This window comes from Bufo bufo, chromosome 4 (genome assembly GCF_905171765.1).
Source record: "Bufo bufo chromosome 4, aBufBuf1.1, whole genome shotgun sequence".
Lineage (NCBI taxonomy): Eukaryota > Metazoa > Chordata > Amphibia > Anura > Bufonidae > Bufo > Bufo bufo.
In genome coordinates, this window is record NC_053392.1 from 134545859 (window position 1) to 134572078 (window position 26220).

General features: G+C 43.6%; 1 protein-coding gene across 2 annotated transcripts in view; it reads left to right on the top strand.

The window, feature by feature from the left end:
* The window catches only part of LOC120997714 (coagulation factor VII-like), a 100946-nt gene that overhangs the window by 56694 nt on the left and 18032 nt on the right, over nt 1-26220 (top strand). For both annotated transcript variants that reach the window (XM_040427951.1, XM_040427952.1), the window contains exon 4: nt 26036-26060. In XM_040427951.1, coding sequence (XP_040283885.1) covers nt 26036-26060 — 25 coding nt within the window. The remainder of the gene's footprint in view (nt 1-26035; nt 26061-26220) is intronic.

Sequence of the window (26220 nt, forward strand, 5' to 3'; positions counted from 1 at the left end):
TCCTATCTTCCTGTTCGTTATGCACCCTATTAAAATCTCCCGCCACCAGTAACATCTGTGAGTCTTCTCCCAAAATGTCTTTCTCCAACGACTTGTAAAAGTCAGTCTGAGAGATGTTGGGGGCATAGACATTCTGTAGAACAACCTGACCCACTGGGGAATCCAAGCTTATTCGCATCCATCTCCCCTGATTGTCAGTGGACATGGAGTGAATCTCGTATTGCAAGCGCTTGTGAAACAAGACCATAGTGCCCGCCTTTTTGCCCACTGAGGGTGAGCCTACTACCTGTCCCACCCATAATCTACGCATCCTAAAAAAAATCAGCCTCTTCTAAATGGGTCTCCTGCAGGAATGCCACATCTACTTTGAGGTTTTTGAGATGGCGCAACACCGCCATACGTTTAGTGGGGGATCGTAAGCCCTTAACGTTCCACGTGACTACACGCACAATAATTTTACTATATAAACGTTCTCTGCAGGAGAAGCCACCAAGAACAGGTCAAAACAGAATATCACATGTTGGTACCAAGACAGCTGCACCCTAACCACATTCAAATTAGTGTTCACCCCCACCCCTCCCCCCCCACCCATAACCCCCCACCCAACCCCACAACATAGATAACGCAATTGTCGACTTCACTTTTTTCGCACATCTAACGGTGTAGTAGTTGTCACTACCTACTTCAAACATCATTAACTATCTCTTATTATACACCGTTCCCCGGCCCATAGTATTCGGCATAATCAATGAGTTTTAACACATTAACAAAAATTAACCAAAAGTCCAATGCTATCTCACGTGACTCTCCAGGACGACCTAATCATGCTTTGACGATACTCGGTGCTGTCCATATTCAACCTGGATTCGCTTCCAGATGTTCTGGCTCTGTAGAACTGGGCCCCAATCTCCCCGACTTCTGGGAGGCTCCTCTCCCTCTGGCCGAGGAAGTTGATCGCTGGGAGGATGGATACAAAAAATCAGAAAATAAGGGATCCGAATCCAGCATCCCCAATGCTTCTCCAGGCGAGAGGAACGTGTCAACCGTCCCATCTTGATGAAAAATCCTCAGGGTTGCAGGGTAAAGTAAGGCGAACTTGACCTTGTTACGAGCAAGAGCAGAGCATACTTGCGAGAATTCCCTCCTGCGCTTAGCCACGTCTGCTGAGTAATCACTGAATAGGAGGATCTTGTTGCCCCGAATCGTTAAGGGCCTCACATTGCGTCAAAACTTCGCTAATATAGCTTCTTTGGCGGCATAATTCAAGTATTTGGCTATAGCAGCTCTAGGCCTCATGTTATTGGAACGCGCACCTGCTGGTAATGGTGGCCCCAAGCGGTGCGCCCTCTCCACTGTACAAGTGCCACGCAGTCCCAGTGCTTGTGGGATCTCTACCTCACAAATATCTACCAGTTGGTTCGGAGGAATCGATTCTGGAAGGCCGATGATCCGTAAGTTACTCCTCCTGGATCGGTTCTCTAGGTCGTCTAACTTCTCCTTCAGGTACTGGTTATCACGCAGAAGGTCTCTGACACTATTCTGGGCCTTCTCCAGGTCTTCTTCCACTAATGCCACTCTTTGTTCAACCTCAGCAATCTGAGAGGTATGTTGCGCCACCTCGGACTGTATTTGCTGCAGGGCCGACGAGACCGTGGCTTCCAGGGAGGCTTTAATGTCAGGTGCTAGTAGTTTAGCCACTTCTATGGCCATAGATTTACATGAGGCTGTTAATTCATCAGCCGAGGTTAGACAGCACTCTCCTTCTTCTTCCTCTGAACCCGATGCCTCCGCACTTTTCTGGGTGGACTGCGAGGATGAGCGGGTAAACCTGTACCGCTTCTCAGCCGCCGGCGCCATTTTGCCTCTGGCTTTCAGGCCGTCACCTGGCGGGAGTGGTGTTCGCGGTTCCTTCTGAGAGCCGCCTCTGACAACGAATTTTTCCATAGGAGCTCCCTACAGTACAAGGGAGGTCTGTGGGTACCTTTCGGTCCCGAGATGCGGCGGTTCACTAGATTTTCGGGCCGGTCGAACGGAGAACCTCTCACTCACGTCTCTCCATGTGCGCGCCGGAACCGGAAGTCCTTGATATTTTTTATCAACCGCAGCGGCCTCCGGTACTTCGCTAGCCTCCCCTTTGTAGGACAGGCTTGCTTTTTTTCTTGGGTAGTCTCAGGGAATACCCCTAAATTTAGTTGCCCAAATGTCAAACAGGGGGTATTCTTCTGAAGAGGCCTACAGGATTCTGACCCAGTCGGATGAGGAGTGGGAACCCTCATCTGATGAATCTAGCGGGTCAGAATATGAACCTGTAGAAAGCAGTGGCTCTCTGACCCAAAGTTCGGACGAGGAGTTGGAGGTCCCTGATAGAACCAGGCATACCCGGCCCCGTGTTGCTAGACCACAGGTTGCACAGGATCCGCTTCAAGAGCAGCAGAGTGGGGCTGTCGCTGCCGGATCACGTGGTGAGGCATACACCAGCAGCGCAGCCCTTCCTGGACCTAGTACCAGCACTGCCGTACAACATGGTGAAGTAGCGAGCACCAGAAGGGCAGTTGAAGCTGGTACGGTGGCACGTGCAGTAGTTACCCCGTCGCAGCCACCGCACAGACAGGCCCGTAGAGCCCCTAGAGTCCCTGAGGTGCTCGCAAACCCTGATTGGCAGTCACCAACTTCAGCCGCACCAGTAGTTCCCCCTTTCACCGCCCAGTCTGGAGTTCGGGTTGAGACGGCTCAGATCGGTTCGGCCCTGGGATTTTTTGAGTTGTTCTTGACTGCGGAGCTCTTGGACTTAGTCGTGGCAGAAACAAATCGGTATGCCACACAATTTATAACCGCAAACCCGGGAAGCTATTATGCCCAGCCTTTCCGGTGGAAACCAGTCCAAGTTTCCGAACTTCAAATTTTTCTGGGCCTTCTCCTCAACATGGGTCTAACTAAAAAGCATGAATTGCAGTCATATTGGTCCACGAACCCAATTCATCACATGCCCATGTTCTCTGCTGCTATGTCCAGGACACGATTTGAGACCATCCTGCGTTTCCTGCATTTTAGCGACAACACCACCTCCTGTCCCAGAGGCCACCCAGCTTTTGACCGGCTCCACAAAATTCGGCCCCTCATAGACCATTTCAACCAGAAATTTGCAGATTTGTATACCCCTGAGCAAAACATCTGCGTAGACGAGTCCCTAATACATTTTACCGGGCGCCTTAGCTTCAAACAATACATCCCAAGCAACCGTGCCCGGTATGGGGTCAAATTGTATAAGCTCTGTGAAAGGGCCACAGGCTATACCCACAAATTTCGGATCTATGAGGGAAAAGATCAGACCCTGGAGCCGGTCGGTTGCCCTGACTACCTGGGGAGCAGTGGGAAGACAGTCTGGGACTTGGTGTCACCCTTATTCGGCAAGGGGTACCATCTTTATGTGGACAATTTTTACACAAGTGTGGCCCTCTTTAGGCATTTGTTTCTAGAACAGATTTGCGCCTGTGGCACCGTGCGAACTAGTCGCGTGGGCTTCCCCCAACGGCTCGTTACCACCAGTCTTGCAAGGGGGGAGAGGGCTGCCTTGTGTAACGAAGAACTGCTCGCGGTGAAATGGAGAGACAAGCGTGACGTTTACATGCTCTCCTCCATTCACGCAGACACGACAATCCAAATTGAAAGGGCAACCCTTGTCATTGAAAAGCCCCTCTCAGTCCACGACTATAATGCGCTCATGGGAGGGGTGGACTTCAATGACCAGATGTTGGCTCCCTATTTAGTTTCCCGACGCACCAGACGCTGGTATAAGGTGTCTGTATATTTAATTCAATTGGCTCTGTATAATAGTTTTGTTCTCTACAGTAAGGCTGGGAGAACACGATCCTTCCTCAAATTCCAGGAAGAGATCATCGAGAACCTCCTGTATCCAGGAGGTTCCGTGGCCCCAACCACCAGTGTAGTTAGCCGTCTACATGAGCGACATTTCCCTAGTGTCGTTCCTGGTACCTCAACCCAATCGCCACCCCCGAAAAAAATGTTGTGTCTGTAGCAGGAGTGGAATAAAGCGTGACACCCGCTATTTCTGTCCTGACTGTCCTGACCACCCTGCCCTATGCTTAGGAGAGTGTTTCCGGAAGTACCACACACAGGTACACCTAGCATAGGGATTGCATCTCACAGGACAGGCACACAGGGCTATTAGGGCCCTTTTACTCACAGCTGCTGCAAACCTCTCCTTTCACCTGGGATAAAGTGCATAACGTACTTCACCACATCTTTGGGCGATTTGCGCTTTGCACATTGTCCCATGGGGAAGGAGAGGTTTGTTCTATAAAGGTAAAAAAAACTAAACAAAAAAAAAATTACCGGTAAGTAAAAAAGTTAACGTTCAGTTAAAAAAGTTTAAAAAAGTTTATATGTTCTGTTCAAAAGTTAATAAATGTATTGCTTTGCGGCCTGTTTTTTTCTTTTTTGTTTTGTTTTTTTTACCTTCCAGGTGGACCAACCGATCGACTAGCTGCAGCACTGATGTGCATTCTGACAGAAGCATTGCGCTGCTGTCAGATTACACGCAAGTCGGTGTATGCGGCGCTGCAAGACGAGATTTCTCCTCTGCAGTAAAAGATACGTTTGCCGAGGCATATGAGCTGAGGAGGTGGCGGTGTTCATATACTTTGGCAAACACTTTGTATATATAAAAAAAAAAATCCCGGCAATGATTTATTCATCCACATCGATTGATGTGAATGGAGAAATCTGGTTTGCCAGGGCATACGAGCTAAGTGGGTATGGATGTTGGGCGGAGCTCCTATGTCCTGGCAAACGCCTTTCCCCTCCTTTTTCATTTTTTGGCAGAGATTTTTTCATCCACATTGATCGATGCGAATGAAGAAATCTGTGCCGTTCATTTTTTTCTTTCAGCCCAGAGGCTGAACGGAAAAAAAAAATCTCATTACCCGTATGCTCAATATAAGGAGAATAGCAGAAACTCCTAATGCTGGGCATACATGTAATGATTGCGGAGACCCTCAAATGCCAGGGCAGTACAAACACCCCACAAATAACACCATTTTGGAAAGAAGACACCCCAAGGTATTCGCTGAGGGGCATATTGAGTCCATGAAAGATTGAAATTTTTGTCCCAAGTTAGCGGAAAGGGAGACTTTGTGAAAAAAAAAATCAATTTCCGCTAACTTGTGCCAAAATTTTTTTTTTTCTATGAACTCGCCATGCCCCTCATTGAATACCTTGGGGTGTCTTCTTTCCAAAATGGGGTCACATGTGGGGTATTTATACTGCCCTGGCATTTTAGGGGCCCCAAAGCGTGAGAAGAAGTCTGGTATCCAAATGTCTAAAAATGACCTCCTAAAAGGAATTTGGGCACCTTTGCCCACCTAGGCTGCAAAAAAGTGTCACACATGTGGTATCTCCGTATTCAGGAGAAGTTGGGGAATGTGTTTTGGGGTGTCATTTTACATATACCCATGCTGGGTGAGATAAATATCTTGGTCAAATGCCAACTTTGTATAAAAAAAATGGGAAAAGTTGTCTTTTGCCAAGATATTTCTCTCACCCAGCATGGGTATATGTAAAATGACACCCCAAAACACATTCCCCAACTTCTCCTGAATACGGAGATACCACATGTGACACTTTTTTGCAGCCTAGGTGGGCAAAGGGGCCCACATTCCAAAGAGCACCTTTCGGATTTCACAGGTCATTTACCTACTTGCCACACATTTGGGCCCCTAGAATGCCAGGGCAGTATAACTACCCCACAAGTGACCCCATTTTGGAAAGAAGACACCCCAAGGTATTCGCTGATGGGCATAGTGAGTTCATAGAAGTTTTTATTTTTTGTCACAAGTTAGTGGAAAATGATGATTTTTTCTATTTTTTTTTCTTACAAAGTCTCATATTCCACTAACTTGTGACAAAAAATAAAAAACTTCCATGAACTCACTATGCCCATCAGCGAATACCTTGGGGTGTCTTCTTTCCAAAATGGGGTCACTTGTGGGGTAGTTATACTGCCCTGGCATTCTAGGGGCCCAAATGTGTGGTAAGGAGTTTGAAATCAAATTCTGTAAAAAATGGCCAGTGAAATCCGAAAGGTGCTCTTTGGAATGTGGGCCCCTTTGCCCACCTAGGCTGCAAAAAAGTGTCACACATGTGGTATCTCTGTATTCAGGAGAAGTTGGGGAATGTGTTTTGGGGTGTCATTTTACATATACCCATGCTGGGTGAGAGAAATATCTTGGCAAAAGACAACTTTTCCAATTTTTTTATACAAAGTTGGCATTTGACCAAGATATTTATCTCACCCAGCATGGGTATATGTAAAATGACACCCCAAAACACATTCCCCAACTTCTCCTGAATACGGAGATACCACATGTGTGACACTTTTTTGCAGCCTAGGTGGGCAAAGGGGCCCACATTCCAAAGAGCACCTTTCGGATTTCACCGGCCATTTTTACAGAATTTGATTTCAAACTCCTTACCACACATTTGGGCCCCTAGAATGCCAGGGCAGTATAACTACCCCACAAGTGACCCCATTTTGGAAAGAAGACACCCAAAGGTATTCGCTGATGGGCATAGTGAATTCATAGAACTCTTTATTTTTTGTCACAAGTTAGTGGAATATGAGACTTTGTAAGAAAAAAAATAAATATATAAAAATCATCATTTTCCGCTAACTTGTGACAAAAAATAAAAAGTTCTATGAACTCACTATGCCCATCAGCGAATACCTTAGGGTGTCTACTTTCCAAAATGGGGTCATTTGTTGGGTGTTTGTACTGTCTGGCCATTGTAGAACCTCAGGAAACATGACAGGTGCTCAGAAAGTCAGAGCTGCTTCAAAAAGCGGAAATTCACATTTTTGTACCATAGTTTGTAAACGCTATAACTTTTACCCAAACCATTTTTTTTTTTACCCAAACCATTTTTTTTTTATCAAAGACATGTATAACAATAAATTTAGAGCAAAATTTATATATGGATCTCGTTTTTTTTTGCAAAATTTTACAACTGAAAGTGAAAAATGTCATTTTTTTGCAAAAAAATCGTTAAATTTCGATTAATAACAAAAAAAGTAAAAATGTCAGCAGCAATGAAATACCACCAAATGAAAGCTCTATTAGTGAGAAGAAAAGGAGGTAAAATTCATTTGGGTGGTAAGTTGCATGACCGAGCAATAAACGGTGAAAGTAGGGTAGGTCAGAAGTGTAAAAAGTGGCCTGGTCTTTAAGGGTGTTTAAGCTATAGGGGCTGAGGTGGTTAAAGGGTTTCTATCACTTCGTATGACATAATTAGCTGTCAGACACTAGCGATCCGCTAGTGTCTGCTCTGGCCAACCATCCTAATATAACAGCTTTTGGGGCAGCCGTTTTGCTAAAAAAATAACTTTTATAAATATGCTAATGAGCCTCTAGATGCTATGTGGGCGTCATTAGCACCTAGAGGCTCCGTCTACCTTCATACACAGCCACCCCCCAGCGCGTCCCTCCAGCCCGCCCATCTCCTGCTGAATGCGATCCTCCGTGTGACGCAGCGGACGAATTCTCGCGCATGCGCCGTGCGCGGCTGTATTCGGCGCATGCGCAGTGAATGTCTGACCACTTCCCTGCTCAGACATCTCCACTGCGCCTGTTCCTTGGAGCACTATGACGTCATCGGCGCAGGCGCAGTGGAGATGTCTGAGCAGGGAAGCGGTCAGACATTCACTGCGCATGCGCCGAATACAGCCGCACACGGCGCATGCGCGAGAATTCGTCCGCTGCGTCACACGGAGGATCGCATTCAGCAGGAGATGGGCGGGCTGGAGGGACGCGCTGGGCGGTGGCTGTGTATGAAGGTAGACGGAGCCTCTAGGTGCTAATGACGCCCACATAGCACCTAGAGGCTCATTAGCATATTTATAAAAGTTATTTTTTTTAGCAAAACGGCTGCCCCAAAAGCTGTTATATTAGCATGGTTGGCCAGAGCAGACACTAGCGGATCGCTAGTGTCTGACAGCTAATTATGTCATACGAAGTGATAGAAACCCTTTAATGACCAGACCACTTTTTTCAATTCTGCACTACACTACTTTCACGGTTTATTGCGCGGTCATATAACTTACCACCCAAATGAATTTTACCTCCTTTTCTTCTCACTAATAGAGCTTTCATTTGGTGGTATTTCATTGCTGCTGACATTTTTACTTTTTTTGTTATTAATCGAAATTGACCGAAATCTTTGCAAAAAAATGACATTTTTCACTTTCAGTTGTAAAATTTTTCGAATAAAACTACATTTCTATATACATTTTTCTCTAAATTTATTGTTCTACATGTCTTTGATAAAAAAAATGCAATAATTGTATATTTATTGGTTTGCGCAAAAGTTATAGCGTTTACAAACTCTGGTACAAAAATGTGAATTTCCGCATTTTTAAGCAGCTCTGACTTTCTGAGCACCTGTCATGTTTCCTGAGGTTCTACAATGCCCAGACATTAGAAACACCCCACAAATGACCCCATTTCGGAAAGTAGACACCCTAAGGTATTCGCTGATGGGCATAGTGAGTTTATGGAAGTTTTTTTTTTTTGTCACAAGTTAGCGGAAAATGATTTATTTTAATTTTTTTATTTTTTTTCTTACAAAGTCTCATATTCCACTAACTTGTGACAAAAAATATAATTTTACATGAACTCACCATACCCCTCACGGAATACCTTGGGGTGTCTTCTTTCCAAAATGGGGTAACTTGTGGGGTATTTATACTGCCCTTGCATTTTAGGGGCCCTAAAGCGTGAGAAGAAGTCTGGAATCCAAATGCGTAAAAAAGGCCCTGTGAAATCGTAAAGATACTCTTTAGAATTTGGGCCTCTTTGTGCACCTAGGCTGCAAAAAAGTGTCACACATGTGGTATCGCCGTACTCAGAAGAAGTAGGGTAATGTGTTTTGGGGTGTATTTTTACATATATCCATGCTGGGTGAGAGAAATATCTCTGTAAAAGTCAACTTTTCCCATTTTTTTATACAAAATTGTCATTTTAGAGAGATATTTCTCTCACCCAGCATGGGTATATGTAAAAAGACACCCCAAAGCACATTGCCCAACTTCTCCTGAGTACGGCGATACCACATGTGTGACACTTTTTTGCAGCCTAGGTGCGCAAAGGGGCCCAAATTCTAAAGAGCACCTTTTGGATTTCACAGGGCATTTTTTACGCATTTGGATTCCAAATTACTTCTCACGCTTTAGGTCCCCTAAAATGCCAGGGCAGTATAAATACCCCACAAGTGACCCCATTTTGTAAAGAAGACACCCAAGGTATTCCGTGAGGGGCATGGCGAGTTCCTAGAATTTTTATTTTTTTTGCACACGTTAGCGGAAAATGATTTTTTTTCGGGTTTTTTTTTTTCTTACAAAGTCTCATATTCCACTATTTTGTGACAAAAAATTTAATTTTACATGAACTACGCCATGCCTCACGAAATACCTTTGGGTGTCTTCTTTCCAAAATGGGGTCACTTGTGGGGTATTTATACTGCCCTGGCATTTTAGGGGACCTAAAGCGTGAGAAGTAGTTTGGAATCCAAATGCGTAAAAAATGCCCTGTGAAATCCTAAAGGTGCTCTTTAGAATTTTGGCCCCTTTTCGCACCTAGGCTGCAAAAAAGTGTCACACATGTGGTATCGTCGTACTCAGAAGAAGTAGGGCAATGTGTTTTGGGGTGTATTTTTACATATACCCATGCTGGGTGAGGAGAAATATCTCTGTAAAAGTCAACTTTCCCATTTTTTTATACAAAGTTATCCTTTTAGAGAGATATTTCTCTCACCCAGCATGGGTATATGTAAAAAGACACCCCAAAACACATTGCCCAACTTCTCCTGAGTACGGCAATACCACATGTGTGACACTTTTTTGCAGCCTAGGTGTGCAAAGGGGCCCAAATTCCAATGAGTATCTTTTAGGAGGGCATTTTTTGACATTCGGATTCCAGACTTCTTCTCACGCTTTAGGGCCCCTAAAATGCCAGGGCAGTATAAATACCCCACATGTGACCCCATTTTGGAAAGAAGACACCCCAAGGTATTCCGTGAGGGCATGGCGAGTTCATAGAAGATTTTTTTTTTGGCACAAGTTAGCGGAAATAGATTTTTTATTTTTTTTTCTCACAAAGTCTCCCTTTCCGCTAACTTGGGACAAAAAGTTCAATCTTTCATGGATCAATATGCCCCTCAGCAAATACTTGGGGTGTCTTCTTTCCAAAATGGGGTCATTTGTGGGGTGTTTGTACTGCCCTGGCATTAGGAGTTTCTGCTATTCCCCTTATATTGAGCATACGGGTAATGAGATTTTTTTTTCCGTTCAGCCTCTGGGCTGAAAGAAAAAATGAACGGCACAGATTTCTTCATTCGCATCAATCAATATGGATGAAAAAATCTCTGCCAAAAAAAAAGGCGTCTGCCAGGACATAGGAGCTCCGCCCAGCATCCAAACCCACTCAGCTCGTATGCCCTGGCAAACCCGATTTTTCCATTCACATCAATCGATGTGGATGAATAAACCATTGCCGGGATATTTTTTTTTATATACAAAGTGTTTGCCAAAGCATATGAACACCGCCCCTCAGCTCATAAGCCTTGGCAAACGTATCTTTTTTACTGCAGAGGAGAAATCTCGTCTTGCAGCGCCGCATACACAGACTTTTGTGCAATCTGACAGCAGCGCAATGCTTCTGTCAGAATGCACATCAGTGCTGCAGCTGGTTCATCGGTTGGTCCACCTAGAAGGTAAAAAAAAACAGGCCGCAACGCAATTAATTTATTAACATTAACTTTATATAACATTTGAACAGAACATTAACTTTTATAAACTTTATTGAACTTTTGGAACAGAACATTAACTTTTTTGCTTACCGGTGATTTTTTTTTTGTTTTTTGTTTTTTACCTTTATAGGACAAACCTCTCCTTCCCCATGGGACAATGTGCAAAGCACAAATCGCCCAGAGATGTGGCGAAGTACATTATGCACTTTGTCCCAGGTGAAAGGAGAGGTTTGCAGCAGCTGTGAGTGAAAGGGCCCTAAGACCCCTGTGTGCCTGTCCTGTGTCACGCAATCCCTATACTAACAGTGTACCTGTGTGTGGTACTTCCGAAACACTCCCCTAAGCATAGGGCAGGGTGGGTCAGGGCAGTCAGGACAGAAATAGCGGGTGTCACGGCTTATTCCACTCCTGCTACAGACACAACATCTTTTTCGGGGTGGCGCTTGGGTTGAGGTACCAGCAACGACATTGGGGAAATGTCGCTCGTGTAGACGGCTCACTACACTGGTGGATGGGGCCACGGAACCTCCTGGATACAGGAGGTTCTCGATGATCTATTCCTGAAATTTGAGGAAGGATCCTGTTCTCCCAGCCTTACTGTAGAGAACAAAACTATTGTACATAGCCAATTGAATTAAATATACAGACACATTCTTATACCAGCGTCTGGTGTGGCGGGACACTAAATAAGGAGCCCAACATCTGGTCATTGAAGTCCACCCCTCCCATGAGCAAATTATAGTCGTGGACCGAGAGGGGCTTTTCAATGACACTGGTTGCTCGTTCTATTTGGATTGTCGTGTCTGCGTGAATGGAGGAGAGCATGTAAACGTCACGCTTGTCTCTCCATTTCACCGCGAGCAGTTCTTCGTTACACAAGGCAGCCCTCTCCCCCCTTGCAAGACGGGTGGTAACGAGCCGTTGGGGGAAGCCCTGGCGACTAGGTCGCGCGGTGCCACAGCAGCCAATCTGTTCTAGAAACAAATGCCTGAAGAGGGGCACACTTGTGTAGAAATTGTCCACATAAAGATGGTACCCCTTGCCAAATAAGGGTGACACCAAGTCCCAGACTGTCTTCCCACTGCTCCCCAGGTAGTCAGGGCAACCGACCGGCTCCAGGGTCTGATCTTTTCCCTCATAGACTCGAAATTTGTGGGTATAGCCTGTGGCCCTTTCACAGAGCTTATACAATTTGACCCCATACCGGGGGCGCTTGCTTGGGATGTATTGTTTGAAGCCAAGGCGCCCGGTAAAATGTATCAGGGACTCGTCTATGCAGATGTTTTGCTCAGGGGTTATACAAATCTGCAAATTTGGTGTTAAGGTGGTCTATGAGGGCCGAATTTTGTGGGAGCCGGTCAAAAGCTGGGTGGCCTCTGGGACGAGAGGTGCTGTTGTCACTAAAGTGCAGGAAACGCAGGATGGTCTCAAATCGTGTCCTGGGACATGGCAGCAGAGACATGGGCATGGTGATGAATTAGGTTCGTGGACCAATATGACCGCAATTCATGCTTTTTTGTCAGGCCCATGTTGAGGAGAAGGCCCAGAAAAGTTTAAATTCGGAAACTTGGACGGGTTTCCACCGGAAAGACTGGGCATAAAAGCTTCCCGGGTGGCGGCTATAAATTGAGTGGCATACCAATTTGTTTCTGCCACGACTAAGTCCAAGAGCTCCACAGTCAAGAACAGCTCAAAAAACCCAGTGCCGATCCGATCTGAGCCGTCTCAACCCGAACTCCAGACTGGGTGGTGAAAGGGGGAACTACAGGTGCGGCTGAAGTTGGGGACTGCCAATCAGGGTTTGCCAGCACCTCAGGGACTCTAGGGGCTCTACGGGCCTGTCTGTGCGGTGGCTGCGACAGGGGAATTAATGCACGTGCCACCGTACCAGCTTCAACTGCCCTTCTGGTGCTCGCCACTTCACCATGTTCTACGGCAGTGCTGGTACTAGTCCAGGATGCTGCGCTGCTGGTGTATGCCTCACCACGTAATCCAACAGCACCAGCCCACTCTGCTGCCTCTAGAAGCGGATCCTGCGCAACCTGTGGTCTAGCAACACGGGCCGGGTACGCCTGTTGGTATCAGGGACCTCAACCTCATCGTCCGAACCTTTGGGTCAGACTGCCACGCAAACAACTCAGGTTCGTGTTCTGACCTGCTGATTCATCAGATTAGGGTTCACCATTCCTCATTCCGACTGGGTCAGAATCCTGTAGCCTCTTCAGAAGAATACCCCTTGCTTGCCATTTGTCAACTAATTTAGGGGATATTCCCTGAGACTACCCAAGAAAAAAAGCCAAGCCTGTCTTACAAATGGAGGTTAGCAAAGTACAGGAAGCCGCTGCGATTGATAAAAAATATCAAAACTGATTTTTTTTTATCGCTGCAGCGCTTGTGAAGTGATTGTGCAGTGATAAAAAAAAATAAAAAATTTTTGTCACTGCGGCGGGGCGGGTGGGGTGAACGCATGTGTGGGCGACCGATCAGGCCTGATCGGGCAAACACTGCGTTTTGGGTGGGAGGGCGAACTAAGGTGACACTAATACTATTATAGATCTGACTGTGATCAGTTCTGATCACTTACAGATACTATAAAAGTACCAATGCGGATTAGCGATACGCTAATCAGCGAATCAGTGACTGCGGGTGGCGGTGCGGTGGGCTGGGCGCTAACCGACGCTAACTACCTACCAAAGGGGCCTAAACTAACCTAAAACCTAACAGTCAATACTGGTGAAAAACACTGATCACTTTTTTTCCCTTTCACGAGTGATTGACAGGGGTGATCAAGGGGTTAATTGGGGGGATGGGGGGGGTGATCTGGGGCTAAATGTGTTGTGTTTTGTGTACTTACAGTGATGTGTGCTCTCTGCTGGAACCAACCGATGAAAAGGAACCAGCAGAGAGCACAGAAGCCATTTAACACATTATATTTATAAATATAATGTGTTAAATGGCTTGTGATTCGATATTTTGAAAATCACCAACCTGCCAGCGATGATCATTGGCTGGCAGGCTGGTGACGAACTCCTCCTTTAACTTTTGCCGGCCCGCACTGCACATGCGCGGGTCGGCTATGCGCGTAATCTCGCATCTATCGAGATGACGCGACGAAGCGTGAAGGAGGAATAAATCGACCGCCGCCGGAACGCAATCCTGCATTAGGCGGTCTGGAGGCGGTTAAAGGCATACTTGGAAAACATTACCTACAGCGCTACAAAACATACAGGGTAATACAGCGCCACATAATGTTTACATCCAGTGATGTGTACTCTGATGTAGATGTTCTCTTTCTATATCTTCTCCATTTAGGCCAGACCGCCATGATGATTTCTTTCAGTAATCTCTTGTTTCTGCAGAGTTTGTCAGACATCTTTGTTTCCTACTTTCCATCCTCCTCCCTACCTTCTCAACACCCCATCCTGGCACCCCTCATGCTGTGCCCACTGTGCTTCACAGTACTATACTACAGAAAATGCCCCTGAAAATACTATTACCACACAGATAGTTCACCTTCAATAATTAATGGCACAAAGTGCCCTAAAGAATAACTGTGCCCTGCAAATAGTGTCCCTGAAACTTATAATGTCCTTTAAAAATAATTGTGCTTAGCTGATACTGTGCCAGGGTGCCTCCCAATGTAACAGTCCTCCCAAAAGTCCCACCAATAGTGATAATTCTCTGCCAGGCGGTAACAGTGCACCCACTAGTAATAATGTCCCTTATTTTATATTTATTTACAAAAAATGCCCCTTTATGTGCCAGTACAAAAAATGCTCCCTTATAACGCGTGTCACTACAAAAAATGACCCCCTTTTAGTGCCCCCAGTAGAACGTATGTCCCCATAGTGACCCTCTTATAACGTGTTCCAGTACAAAAATGCTCCTTTTTAAAGCTGCAATATCTCTAAAATAATGACCCCAATCCATTGTGGCCCAACAGCATGCTGCCAAAAAAATTAAATAAACTCAAATACTTACGGTACCTCCATTCTGCTGTCAGCGATGAAGTGCAATACACAGACCTCTTTTAGTCTGTGCCCTGAGCTCTATGCAGCCCGGCTCAGGCGGAGCGATAATGATGACACTGACCTCTGATAGGCTACAGGAACTAGGACTAAAGACAATTAGAGGGAACAGTGTGTTGTGGAAAACAACTCAGAAAACGCAGTCTTCAGGAAGAATAAGGTTTATTGCGGCTAGCCGGGAGCATTAACAGCTTTAGGCTCCATTCACACGTCAGTATTTTTACCTTTCCAGATAAACGTTCCTTTTTTTTGCGGATCCGTTTTTCAGTACAACCTTCCGTTTTTTTGCTAAAGTGCTTCCAAATCCGTTCCGTGTTTCCGTTTTTGTTTTTTTTCAAAGGAAAAAAAGAGGAGGAGGAATAGATGTTGCTAGGGTACCAAAAAAAAAAAAGTGGTGAAAACAGAGGACATTTTCTAGAACAGGTGCCATTTTATTGTGCTTTTGGTGTAGTAGGAGCTGTGTAAGAAATCTCTGATAAATGCAGTGAACCACATGTCTGCAAGCTGCAATTTTCTAATTAGCACAAAAAAATGACAAGCACGTACAGTATACTGCTCTAGGACAGATGGAAAAGTAAAATTACACATATTATAATATATTTACTCACTTATTTTTTCCCTCTTGGCTAAGTTGCCTGAGTCCCAGGAGGATGGCAAAAGTTCATGGGCAATTTCCTCCCAACACCGGTCCTTTAGCGACCAATTTTGGTAGGCCTCTTGTCTGGTATCCCATAGAGAGGGCCGTTCCTGGATCATAGTGATCAATCGGTCCACTTCATATGCCATTTTGCAGGAGAGCAGAAGATGACCTGAACTTCTCTCACCACAGGCACTGAGGGCTGGACTTAATTTATTTTTTAGTTTCCTGTCAACTGATCAGTTAAAAAACTGATGACATTTGGATGGTTTTGTGCATGTCATCCGTTTTTATGCGGATCCATTGACTTGAATGGACAACGGACCAGAAAAACGGACAGAAAGTAGGACAAGCTTCATTTTTTTTTCAGGATCCTCATACTCGAAAATAGGAAAACGGAACGGATTCAGTGATTCGGACAGCACTATGATTGGTGTCCGCATTTTTGCTGAGGCAATTGAAATTAATGGATCCGAAAAAACGTTCCGATTTAAAACGGAACGGAAACGGAGTGTTATAACGGACGTGTGAATGGAGCCTTAATCGCACAAGGGAAAATGCTCAAAGGGGGAGAGGCCTACACTCATCTTATACCTAACCATCCTAAACCATACAAACATGTCTTATCCTCATTGGATAGGTTAAACTCTCTCTAATACCCCATTGGATACATTCATGCATGGACAATGCATGCTTGCTTTATGTTCTTCTTAGCCAACACCTGCTTACCATTACCAGTACTTTCTTCATCCTGTCTAATCTATAGCTACTCACCCAAGTGAGTTCTACCGCCACCTTATGTACACACACATAAGATTTGGGAAAGTAGTGTTTGGCATAATCAGGCGACATTATACTATATATTTTTCATTTTCTCCTTCAAGTGGGCCAGGGAGACATCGCTCCTGTGCCCCATCGTGGCATTCAACTGTATTGCTGTTCTGATTACAGCGATGCAGTTGAATATGTAGAGATGAGTGTTTCTACAATGGAAACGCTCATTATCCATAGCCCTTCTGCTGCCCCCCTCTTGCCCCTACCTGGTGCTGCCTGAGGCAATTGCCTCACCTTGCCTCATTGGTGGTGCACCCCTGATTATATCTATCTCATCTCTCCATGTATCTTGTGTTGGACTGGAGTACCTTGGGCCCACCAGAGGAAATTATAACCAGGGCCCAACCCCCCATATTACCAATGAAGTCTAATAGATTTTCTTTCAAAGAAATAGACCATAGTGGCAAGTTATTGGCTCCAAAGGCAGCTCCAAATGTTTTTTTTATTTTTATTTATTGTCATGGACCTCTGGGGCCCATTATGGTCTCAGAGGATTCTATCTATCTATCTATCTATCTATCTATCTATCTATCTATCTATCTATCTATCTATCTATCTATCTATATCTGTCTTTCAGTCCGTTTGTCTATCTGTCTATCAGAAGGGACACAGTCAGTGGTGATGGGGTTACATTATCCTTTTACTGGAGCTTGGCCTGTGAAATACTATACAGTGGCAGTCTAATCTTCCAAGATGATCAGAATCTGCCACAGAGAAATAAACTAGGCGCAAGGAAACAGTGGTTGGAGGTACTGTGCAGCAGAGGGGTTAAACAGGGCAACAGAGATACTGAGTAGGGCTCTTTTTTCCACATACTGGTGCTGGTGATGGGCACAGTGGACAATTAGGACATCTGATCTCCGGCAACGGCTGTCATCACACTGTAATTGGACAGCAAACAAAATACGTATGGCAGCACATTGTTATACAGTACATGCAAACAAAAAAAACTAGGGATTAGGGATTATTTTGGATTACAAAGGTACTATACTTACTAAACATGAAAAGTGATCAAATGTGTGTGTCGGGCCCATCTACCAACGTCAAGGTGGCTTCTGCAGATAGGTACCTAACACTAACCGAACTGCCTCTCCTGTGCCTAACCTAAGCCTATAACGTCACTAATTGGTCAGTCTGCAGTTAGATCTGATGAGGGACTGCTGTGATTGATCCCCTGCCCTGTTACCAAGCTGCTCCGATATCAGAAACAGCTGAGCGTGACAGATGGCAGCCATGACATACCTCAGTGCTTTAATGTGTTAAAGGGGTATTACAGTACAAAAAACTTGTCTATTATTAAAAGTATGCGGTGCAAGGCAAAAATCCCCAATATATAGTAATTAAAGCGGAAGTGTCAGCTTAAAGCGCATTTTTCTCACTCCCATCGATAGAAAGTGTTATTCTCGTTCACAATACAGACAAGAATATGTATGACATGTTCTATAATTTGCGGAATGGCCACATAGATATGCAAAAAACACAGCTATTAGCATGGCCCGATAGAAATAAATGGGTCAGTCAGTGTGCCATCCACGGAAAATTCAGATAGCACATGGATGGATTATACCGTTGTGTGCATGGGGCCTGATATCCTGCAATATGTAAGGACAGCTTATTACAGCTCTATTACAGGTAAAATGTTTTAGTACTAGCAACGCTTAAAGAATACACTGGACTCATATGGGGGTCATTTATCAAGCTAGTGTAAAGTAGAACTGGCTTAGTTTCCACCTTTCATTTTTGACAGCTCCTTTGGAAAATGAAAGGTGGAATCTGATTGATTCCTATGGGCAACTAAGCCAGTTCTACTTTAAACCAGTTTGATAAATGACCCCAATAGTTTGGGTCCAGTTGTAATCATGAGCAGAACGCTCACTATCCTCATGGTAAGGCCCCATTCACACGTCCGTAACATGTTTTACGGATCCGTGGATCCGCACAACACGGACACCGGCAATGTGCGTTCCTCATTTTGAGGACCGCACATTGCCGGCACTAATAGAATATGCCTATTCTTGTCCGCAATTGTGGACAAGAATAAGACATGTTCTTTTTCGGGAACGGAAATGCGGAACCGGAAGTGCGGGTCCGCATTTCCGGAGCCGGGTCGCACATCGTGCGGCCCCATAGAAATGAATGGGTCCGCAATTCCGTTCCGCAAAATGCAGAACAAAATTGCGGACGTGTGAATGGGGCCTAACTGACATTGCATATATCGCAGCCTGTCAGTTACTGTCATGGAAGGTGAATGCTGCCATTACATATAGAACAACATATTTAGGGGTTATCCGTAATTTTGATATTGATGACATATCCTCATGATAGGCCATCAATATCAGATCTGTTAGGAGTTATACATGTTAACATGTTTACTGCCACCTGTAGCCTATATAGATATGATAGTTTATAACCTTTATTATATTGTTTGTGTCTGAATAAAGTTTGTTGTCTGTGTCTAAATACCCTACATGGCCGCAGGAAACAAGATCGTTGGGGGTCCATCTCTCGGGACTCCCGCCGTATCAGTTGTTAGAAGATGCTGCAGCACTCTAGTAAGCTCTTTGGCCTCTTTCTAGACCAGTGGCGTCACCGTACATCAGTCACTTGGACTGAGCTGCTATACAATTTACTGCGAGGAGGCTGCAGCGCTCGCCAGAGCTCCGCTGAGCACCACATCTTCCTGAAACAGCTGATCTGCAGGGGTACCAGGAGTTGGACACAAGCCAATCTGAAATTGATGACCTATCCTAAGGAGAGGTTATCAGTATCAAATTCCCAGAGAACCCCTTTAAGCTGACAGTTAAAATGCTTTTGATAATAATCTTTTTACTAAATTTTTTAATTTTCTAAAATAATATGAACATACATCATATAAAGGAATCGATACAAAAGTAATATAATATAAGCAAAATAGATACCATGTTGTTTTACATCTTTTGTTTGTCCATACATAAGAAAGTTGTTTTCCAAGTTGGTATGTGAATATTTGTATATATTTGTATTAGATAACATGTTAAAAGAAAATGTATAGAACTGTAAACCAAAGTAATGCTTCTACTTTAAATGCTTTTATGTAGTTTCCCCACATAATCACTTTCTGGCCAAAAATGTAATGCTCTTGGCTTGCTGCCTACTCTGCATTTACTTGCAGGTCAAGCATACTGATTTCCCTTGAAGTTATAGGCGGCTGTAACTGGGAACTAATGTGAGAGGCTCAGCAATGAGGGGTCATGATAAGATGCACAAAAGCATGAAGACATAAAGGGTGTGTGTGTTTTTTTGTGGTGTGGCTTAACACATGGTGTTATTTGACACAAATGGTTTGATCATAGTTTAAGTTTTGCAGCATTTTTAAACCTTTCCTGACGCAGCGATTTTCTGTTTTAAGGGTCCATTCACACATCCGTAATGTATTGCAGATCCGCAATACACCCGGCCGGCACCCATATAGAACTGCCTATTCTTGTCCGCAATTGCGGACAAGAATAGGACATGTTAAAAAAAAATCCAGAGCCGCGGACCGGAAGATCGGGGGCGCGCTCCAGAAATGCGGATGCGGACAGCACACTGTGTGCTGTCTGCATCCAGTCCTGCCCCATAGAGAATGAATGGATCCGCACCCGTTCTGCAATTTGCGGAACAGATGCTGACCCATTCTACGGACGTAAGAATGTACCCTTAGTGTTTTCGTTATTCGCTCCCTGCCGTCCCAGGGCCAGAACTTTTTAATTTTTCCATTCACATAGCCATATAAGGGTGTACTTTCTAATGCCACCATTTAATATCGAATACAATGTAGTTGGAGGCGGAAATAAAATTTTAAATGGGGTGAAATTCCCCAAAAATTTCTGCCACAGTTTTACGTATTTTATTTTATTTTTTTGTTTGTTTTTTACGGCTTTCACTGTGCAATAAAACTGACTTGTGCTCTTAATTCTCCAGGTCAGTATGATTATGGCAATACCACATATGTATAGTTTTTCTTGTGTTTTAATACTGAAAAAAATTAATAAAAACTTTGGAAAATATAATTTTTTTTCTTGTCATCTACTTATTCTGCCCCCCATAACTTTTTAGTTATGTCCATGGAGATGTGTGAGGGCTCAGTTTTTGCAAGACGATCTGTAATTTATGCTAATACCATTTTGAGGTGTGTATGACTTTTTGATCACTTTTAATAAAACATTTTTTAAAGCAAAGTGATGAAAAAATGGCAAGTCGGCCATTTTACATTTTTTCCCGTTACATCATTCACTGTATAGGATGTTTTTATTATTTTTAGTAGTATGGACATTTTTAGACACAGCAATGCCAATGATGTTATTTTTTTAATTGTTTATTCTGGGTAAAGGGTGGTGATGAATTTTTATATTTTTCAAAACTTTTTTTCCCTTTTTTTTTTCCTTTTTGTCAGGCCCCCAATTGAACCCCAACTTGCAATCATTAGATTGCAATTTGTATAGAATAATGGAACTTACTCCATTATTCTATACAGAAATCACTGTATTACAGTTTAGTGCTGCCACCTGCTGGCCTGAACTGTAATATACAAGTAATGAACCTGCAAGCCTTTTACAGGCTCAGGCTCATTACTGCGTATGAACGTCTTCTCCGATCTCCACCCAGGGGAGGCGTTCATTACCCGGAAGCACACACTTCTGGGTTTTAGCCCTCTCAGACGCCGTGGTCACATTTGACCATGGCATTTGAGGGGGTAAATGTCCACGGTTGGCATTGCCACCGATTGCGGTCATTAGCCGTAGGTGTCTGCTGTATGAGACAGCAGGCACCTGGTGGTTATGGCACATATTTAAAACCCCGACATCCACTGCAGATGTATGGTGGATGTCGGGAAGGGGTTAAAAAAACTAAAAAACTTTTTCCATATTCTTCAGCATCCAGTGGAATATAGGGGCAGGAAAACTGTCTGGAAATGCATGATTGGAACTATGGTTACCACCTTTCCCAACAGAAAATACTGGTCAAGTTTACATGGGTATAAAGGGGGGGTCTTTTTGTGTCGTGGCTTTAAGGGCATCTATCAGCAGATTTGTACCTATGAAACTGGCTGACCTGTTACATGTGCTCTTGGCAGCTGAAGTCATCTGTGTTCCCATGTTCATATTGGTGAGAAAAATTATGTTTTAATATATGCAAATGAACCTCTAGGAGCAACGGGGGCATTGCATTTACATCTAGAGGCTCTGCTCTCTCTCTGCAATTGCTGCACCCTCTGCACTTTGACTTTAAGAGAAGTCAGGGCCAGGTGTGAAGAAGACTTTAACACTGCCGGGCCCTGGCAATCAAAGTACAGAAGGAGCAGCAGTTGCAGAGAGAGCAGAGCCTCTAGGAGCAATGGCAACGTCCCCAATTGCTCCTAGAGGCTTATTTGTATATATTAAAATATCATTTTTCTCAGCAATGCAGGCACATATGAACATGGGACCAACACAGATGTCTTCAGCTGCCAAGAGCACTTGTAACAGGTCAGCCAGTTTCATAGGCACAAATCTACTGACAGATGCCCTTTAACCCCTTAGAGACCCATGACGTACCGGTATGGCATGGTTCACGAGTCCTTAAGGACCCATGACGTACCGGTACGTTATCTATAGTTCCGATCACCGCAGCCCGGCGGGCGATGATCGGAACACGGTGCCTGCTCAAATCATTGAGCAGGCACCACGGCTAAATGCGCAGGGGGGTCCCGTGACCCGCCCGTGTCGGCGATCGCCACAAACCACAGGTCAATATCAGACCTGTGGTATGCGGGCTTTTACCTGGTGCGGCCAGCGGTGATCGAGCGGTGCCAACGGGTCCCCATGGGGCCTGTGGGGGGGAACCCGATGGCATAGAAGGCAGCGCGATGCCTTCCTGAGGCATCGCGCTGCCTTCCGGTGAAGAGCCTGTGAGATCCAGGGGGCTGGATCTCCACAGGACGGACGCTGTATGAGTAATCCACACCAGGTATTACTCGTACAGCCAATGCATTCCAATACAGAAGTATTGGAATGCATTGTAAAGGATTAGACCCCCAAAAGTTCATGTCCCAAAGTGGGACAAAAATAAAGTGAAAAAAAAAAGTTGAAAAAATTAAGTTTCCCCTCCAAAAAATTAAAAATTTCAAGTAAAAATAAACAAAAACGTTATTTTCCCCAAATAAAGTAAAAAAAAATTGGTAACAAATAGGGGGGGGGGAATATACATATTAGGTATCGCCGCGTCCGTATCGACCGGCTCTATAAACATATCACATGACCTAACCCCTCAGATGAACACCGTAACAAATAAAAAATAAAAAACTGTGCTAAATAAACAATTTTTTTGTCACCTTACATCACAAAAAGTACAACAGCAAGCGATCAAAAAGGCGTTTGCCCACCAATATAGTACCAATCTAACCGTCACCTCATCCCGCAAAAAATGAGCCCCTACCTGAGACAATCGCCTAAAAAATAAAAAATCTATGGCTCAGGAATATGGAGACACTAAAACATAATTTTTTTTTGTTTTAAAAAGCTGTTATTGTGTAACACTTACATAAATAAAAAAAAGTATACATATTTGGTATCGCCGTGTTCGTATCGACCGGCTCTATAAAAATTTCACATGACCTAACCCCTCAGATAAACACCGTAAAAAATTTAAAATAAAAACTGTGCTAAATAAACCATTTTTTGTCACCTTACATCACAAAAAGTGATGTAGCAAGCGATCAAAAAGTCACACGCACCCCCAAAATAGTGCCAATAAGACGTCATCTCATCCCACAAAAATAATACCCCTACCCAAGGTAATCGCCCAAAACGGAAAAAATTATGGCTCTCAGACTATGGAAACACTAAAACATGATTTTTTGTTTCTTCAAAAATGAAAATCATTGTGTAAAACTTACATAAATAATAAAAAAAATTATACATATTAGGTATCGCCGCATCCGTGACAACCTGGTCTATAAAAATAATCACATGATCTAACCTGTCAGATGAACTGTTGTAAATAACAAAAAATAAAAACGGTGCAAAACAGCTATTTCTTGTTATCCTTGCCTCACGAAAAAGTGTAATATAGAGCAGGGATCAGCAACCTTCGGCACTCCAGCTGCTTGTGAAACTACCAAACCCAGCATGCTCCATCATTTCTATGAGAGTTCTGAGAAGAGCAGAGAAGTATGCATGCTGGGAGTTTGGTAGTGTTACAAACACCTGGAGTGCCGGAGGTTGCCTACACTGATATAGAGCAACCAAAATCATATGTAACCTAACTAGTACCAAACAATACTGGCCACCCTATCCCGTAGTTTCTAAATGGGGCCACTTTTTTGGGAGTAGTTTCTACTCTAGGGGTGACATCAGGGGGGTTCAAATGGGGACATGGTGTCAAAAAAAACAGTCCAGCAAAATCTGCCTTCCAAAAACCGTATGGCATTCCTTTCTTCTGCGCCCTGACGTGTGCCCGTACTGCTGTTTACGAACACATATGGGGTGTTTCTGTAAACTACAGAATCAGGGCCATAAATATTGAGTTTTGTTTGGCTGTTAAGCCTTGCTGTTACTGGGAAAAATGGAATTAAATGGAAAATTTGCCCAGAAAAATTGAAATTCTGACATTTCATCTCCATTTGCCAATAACTCTTGTGGAACTCCCTAAAGGGCTAACGGCGTTTGTAAGATCGTTTGAATACCTTGAGGGGTGTAGTTCTCTTAGATGGGGTCACTTTTATGGAGTAGTCTCTTTATACTCTAGGGTTGCATCAGAGGGTCTTCAAATGTGACCTGGTGTCAAAAAAAAACAGTCCAGCAAAATCTGCCTTCCAAAAACCGTATGGCCATTCCTTTCCTTCTGCGCCCTGCAGTGTGCCCCGTACAGTAGTTTACGACCACATATGGGGTGTTTCTGTAAACTACAGAATCAGGGCCATAAATATGATTTGGGTTTGGGCTGTTAACCCTTGTCTTGTAACTGGAAAAAAATTATTAAAATGGAAAATCTGCCCAAAAAGTGAAATTTTGAAATTGTATCTCTATTTTTCATTAATTCTTGTGGAACACCTAAAGGGTTAACAACGTTTGTAAAATCTGTTTTGAATACCTTGAGGGGTGTAGTTTTTTTAGATGGGGTCACTTTTTTGGAGTCTCTACTCTAGGGGTGCATCAGGGGGGCTTCAAATGGGACATGATGTCAAAAAAACCAGTCCAGCAAAATCTGCCTTCCAAAAACCGTATGGCATTCCTTTCCTTCTGTGCCCTTCCGTGTGCCCGTACAGTAGTTTACGACCACATATGGGGTGTTTCTGTAAACTACAGAATCAGGGCCATAAATATTGAGTTTTGTTTGGCTGTTGTAACTGGAAAAAAAAATATTAAAATGGAAAATCTGCCAAAAAAGTGAAATTATGAAATTGTATCTCTATTTTCCATTAATTCTTGTGGAACACCTAAAGGGTTAACAACGTTTGTAAAATCAGTTTTGAATACCTTGAGGGGTGTAGTTTATAGAATGGGGTCATTTTTGGGTGGTTTCTATTACGTAAGCCTCGCAAAGTGACTTCAGACCTGAACTGGTCCCTAAAAATTGGGTTTTTAAAAATTTCTGAAAAATTTGCTTCTAAGCCTTGTAACATCCCCAAAAAATAAAATATCATTCCCAAAAGGATCCAAACATGAAGTAGACATATGGGGAATGTAAAGTAATAATTTTTGGAGGTATTACTATGTATTATAGAAGTAGAGAAATTGAAACTTGGAAATTTGCAATTTTTTTAAAAAAAAATTGTGAATTTGGTATTTGCAAAAAAGTCCGTAAGGTGAAATAGGGCCGAGTCCTTAAGGGGTTAACAAAGGGTGTGATTTGACACCGAAGGTTTAATTATATTTTGAGTTTTGCTGCTTTTTTTTTTTTTTTTTTAAGTAAAACTAAATTTTTTCCAGTATTTTTTTTAAATAAAATGCATCCAAAAATGATGGTGATTATAGGGGCAAGTCCTCATCTTCTCACTCCTTTTCTAGAAAAAATAGCCCTACGTATGACATTCAAAGAGCAAGTATGGGGGAATTGATTACATGCACAGAAGTCTGTGTTTGGCCTCTTTAAAATTCGTCTGTATTCCGGGTCCGGAATTTGCATGGATTTCAAATGATATCCCATCTGTATTGTCATCAGTATCGATTCAGTAATTAATCCGGATTTACATACCTATTCCTTTCTTCCTGCATTTTTTATGCACTCCAGTAGACTATAATTTGGAGGCAAATACGCACAAAACATTAGTAGTGGATAAAAAAAAAAAAGAGATAAATATTAAATAGTGCAACGTGCTGTGATTCATCCAGTAAAATGCTGGGTTTCTATCGGAAACCGGATGCAAATTGCGGATCCGCCAAACACGGATACCAGCCCTGTGCATTCTGCATTTTGCAGAATGTCCTGTACTCTATAGAACAGTCCTATCCTTGTCTGTAAAACTGACAAAAATAGGACATGTTCTATTTTTTTACTGGTCCACAGAACTAACATACGGATGCGGACAGCATCCATTAGAGTGAATGGGTCCACATCTGACCCACAAAAAATGCAAATTGCTTGCGGAAACAAAATACGTTTGTGTGCATGAGCCCTAAGAAATAATTTGTCTTGCTGATGATTTTGTTTATTCAGAATGTGCTACAAAGTGTAATGGTTGTTATACTGACATTTTTTCTTCCCTATTCTTTTGTAGACAGAGTTTTGGTTTCACTATAAAGGTGAGTAAAATAATATCATTACTCAGCCAGTAGCTCTGCTAACTACAGGTCCCATGATGCTTTGGCCAGATCACATTGACCGGTGAGCAGGATTCTGGAGAGCTTGTCTTTTTCTATGCCTATCAGGGAATCCATTGCTGTGTAACTGCACCGTCACATT